Raw genomic sequence first — 3,013 nt, forward strand, 5'->3', positions numbered from 1 at the left:
TGATAAAGAAATGAATTTTAAATGCACAACACACCTTTTCAATACGGATAAATAAAGAATTATGCTGACAAGGTATGGCAGTGTCTCCACCGTGTGACTGCGGTGGCTCCGACGCGTTTGTATACTATTATTGGGCGGCCCTGCCATTTGCCATTTACAATTCCACCAACATTACAAAAATAAATTAAATAATAAACAATAAAATAACTAAGTCATGAGCCCTTTGACCGTTAATATAGGTTATTTCTAGGCCATTTGAAAATGTCCTGACCCGCTTTATCTATTTTCTCTCTCTCCTTCAGAACGCACTTTCTCTCACCAACCAGTTTGCACAAGCCGTGACGTTAATGCCGTTTCTCTCTTCCTCGAACACTCGCAGCAACTTGCTTGCACAATCAATCAATCTTCCATAAATTTATTTAACACGCCTCCATAATTATCATACTATAAATACTCCATATCATATCATCAATTGTTTCATCAAATCCAATATTGCCAACACAAATATTCTATCGTGTGTTCATAACCATATTCATTCGTGTAGTATTACTATTACCATATACGTTAATCTATTAGAGTATATTACTTTGTTATAATTCAATTTCACTCAGTATAGTTCAAATCCTATTAACTTATACCAGTTTTTGTGTTTTTGGTTGTGAAGAATATATAGTTAAATTTAACATGAGGAGGGACATGATTGAATTTGAGCGTGTTCTTAGTTACTTTGATGAAGATGGTGATGGAAAGATTTCGCTGACCGAGTTAAGGAGTCGAATGGCGAAGATTAGTGGAGAGTTTGAATTGAAAGAAGCGGAAATTGCTATTGAGTCATTGGATTCTGATGGTGATGGTTTATTGAGTTTGGAGGATTTGATAAAGCTTATCGAATCTGCTTGTGAGGAAGAGAAATTGAAGGATTTGAAGGAAGCATTTGAAATGTATGATAATGAAGGGCGTGGCTTCATAACACCAAAGAGTTTGAAGAGAATGTTGAAAAAATTGGGAGATTCTTCTAAGTCCATTGAAGAATGTAAATTGATGATCGGAAGGTTTGATTTGAATGGGGATGGTTTGCTTAGTTTTGAAGAATTTAGAATTATGATGACATGAGTGAGTGATGATCATGTGCTATGTTCATAGCTTTTCTGGTTTTATCATTGCTCGTGGATTTCATTCATTCTTTTGATTTATGTGTGTATTTTTAAAATATAAATATTAACATAAGATAAACAATAAATGAGAGGTAAGTTTTTGGGCTAGTTTGTTTTATCTTTAAAAAAAATGGATTTTTTCTTTATATTTTTAAAAATGGATTTTACAAAAATGTTTTTTAAAATATTATAAGTTTTTCTAAAATTATTTTTTATAAATTAAAAGATTGAATTGTCCATTGTATAACATAAATACACATTATTGAAGATCAAAACATAGTCAAAATTACAATTTTTTTAAAAAATTGCATCTCAAAAATAATTTTTAGAAAAAGCTATTTGAAATAGCTTCAAAATTAAGTGATTTTTTGAAATTTTGATATCCAATTTTTTTTCTCCATAAAATGATAAAATACCTAAAATAACTATTCAAACAAAATTTTCATTTGAAGCTTTTATGAAAAGTTTCTTTGTAAAATTTTTTTACACCAAAATATATAACACTATAAAAATCATTTTTAAAAAAAGGCAAAACAAACGGGCCCTTTCTTTTATGCTTTTTCTAGCCCTCAATAATAATGCGATATAGAATAATATCTTCGTTTAAATAAAGACACGGAGAACATAATTTCTTCTAAAAATGAATATATGACGTAAAAGTAGAAAAGCTAATGGATGAGAGATGTACAGAGAGATTTCTCTTTTCTTTTTGCTTCTTCGCTTCATCACATACAAAATGTATCTTCTCTCTTTTATCCCCAATTCTTTCTATGATTTTTCTATTCAGAAATAGTCTTGATGGAGGGATCTCGTCTTATGCAGTGAATTGCTCTACCTTTTAGACCCCTTAAAAAACCTCTTAAACTTTTGCAATCGTCTTTCCTCCCGACCTCTTGGGTGCCTCAACTTAACCTCCTCCTTCTTAATCAACTCTTCTATGACTTCTTTTTTATAAACACATTTCTCATGTTATGTCCATGCCTTTTGTGGAAGTGACAGAACTTTAACATATTCATCCTTTTTCTGATAAATGCTATTTGGTTAATCTCCTTGATGCGGATCAGGTAAGATAACAATCCTATTGTATATAGGGGTTTTTAATCTCTATCCTTTCTTCCTCGACAAAAAGCCTTTTTATACCTATCATGCCTCCAAGGTCCCTTTAAGAAGAGTCCTCTGAATTCCATATTTTATGGTACCAATAACATCTGCCTTCCTCTTTTATCATCACGTAACATCTTCCTCACTCACCAGTTTCTGTAACTCCCATGCAATCATGGAGCTACACTGAAACCGTTACGTGTGGCTGTTCATGCCGTTTACCAGTATTCTCAGGAGACCAGGTCCGACCTATTCATATCGTATACCAGCACTCTCATGATCGGGATCCGACCTATTCATGTTGTATACAAGCACTCTCATGTCCGTGATCCGGCCTATTCATGTTGTATACCGACACTCTCATGACCAGGGTCCGACTTTATTATCTTGTTGCCTTCGGCATTCTCGATACACTTTCTCTTCATGCTCAATCTCACTACTCGACCTCGAGAATTCCAGAATATACATAATCCCCCCAATCACGATGTCCAATGGAACAAAGTGTTTAGACAGAAAGTCCTTGAATTTCTTCTTCCTTGAGTTGGTCACCTATTTAGTAAGTTATAGTGTAATAGTGGTTTTTAAAGAGCAATAATGACAATTATTTTCTCTCTCCTTGTCATGATGATTCTTATGAGGAACCAACTTGTCATCATAGCTTTAGCTCGATAGAACTTCATGACCGTTGTAAAACTCACTTCCATAAAAAAGACTCCTTCTTTCTTTGTTCCTTTACCGTTTGTGATTTCTCTTCCTTT

General features: G+C 33.4%; 1 protein-coding gene across 1 annotated transcript; it reads left to right on the plus strand.

Moving 5' to 3' along the window:
- Positions 1-451: 451 nt before the first annotated feature.
- LOC127074050 (putative calcium-binding protein CML19) lies at positions 452-1,262 on the plus strand. The gene has a single exon (XM_051015314.1). It carries the CDS (start codon positions 685-687, stop codon positions 1,111-1,113), a length of 429 nt encoding a protein of 142 aa, XP_050871271.1. The 5' UTR covers positions 452-684; the 3' UTR covers positions 1,114-1,262.
- The last annotated feature ends 1,751 nt before the right edge of the window (positions 1,263-3,013 follow it).

This window comes from Lathyrus oleraceus, chromosome 4 (assembly GCF_024323335.1).
Source record: "Lathyrus oleraceus cultivar Zhongwan6 chromosome 4, CAAS_Psat_ZW6_1.0, whole genome shotgun sequence".
In the NCBI taxonomy this organism is placed as follows: Eukaryota; Viridiplantae; Streptophyta; class Magnoliopsida; order Fabales; family Fabaceae; genus Lathyrus; species Lathyrus oleraceus.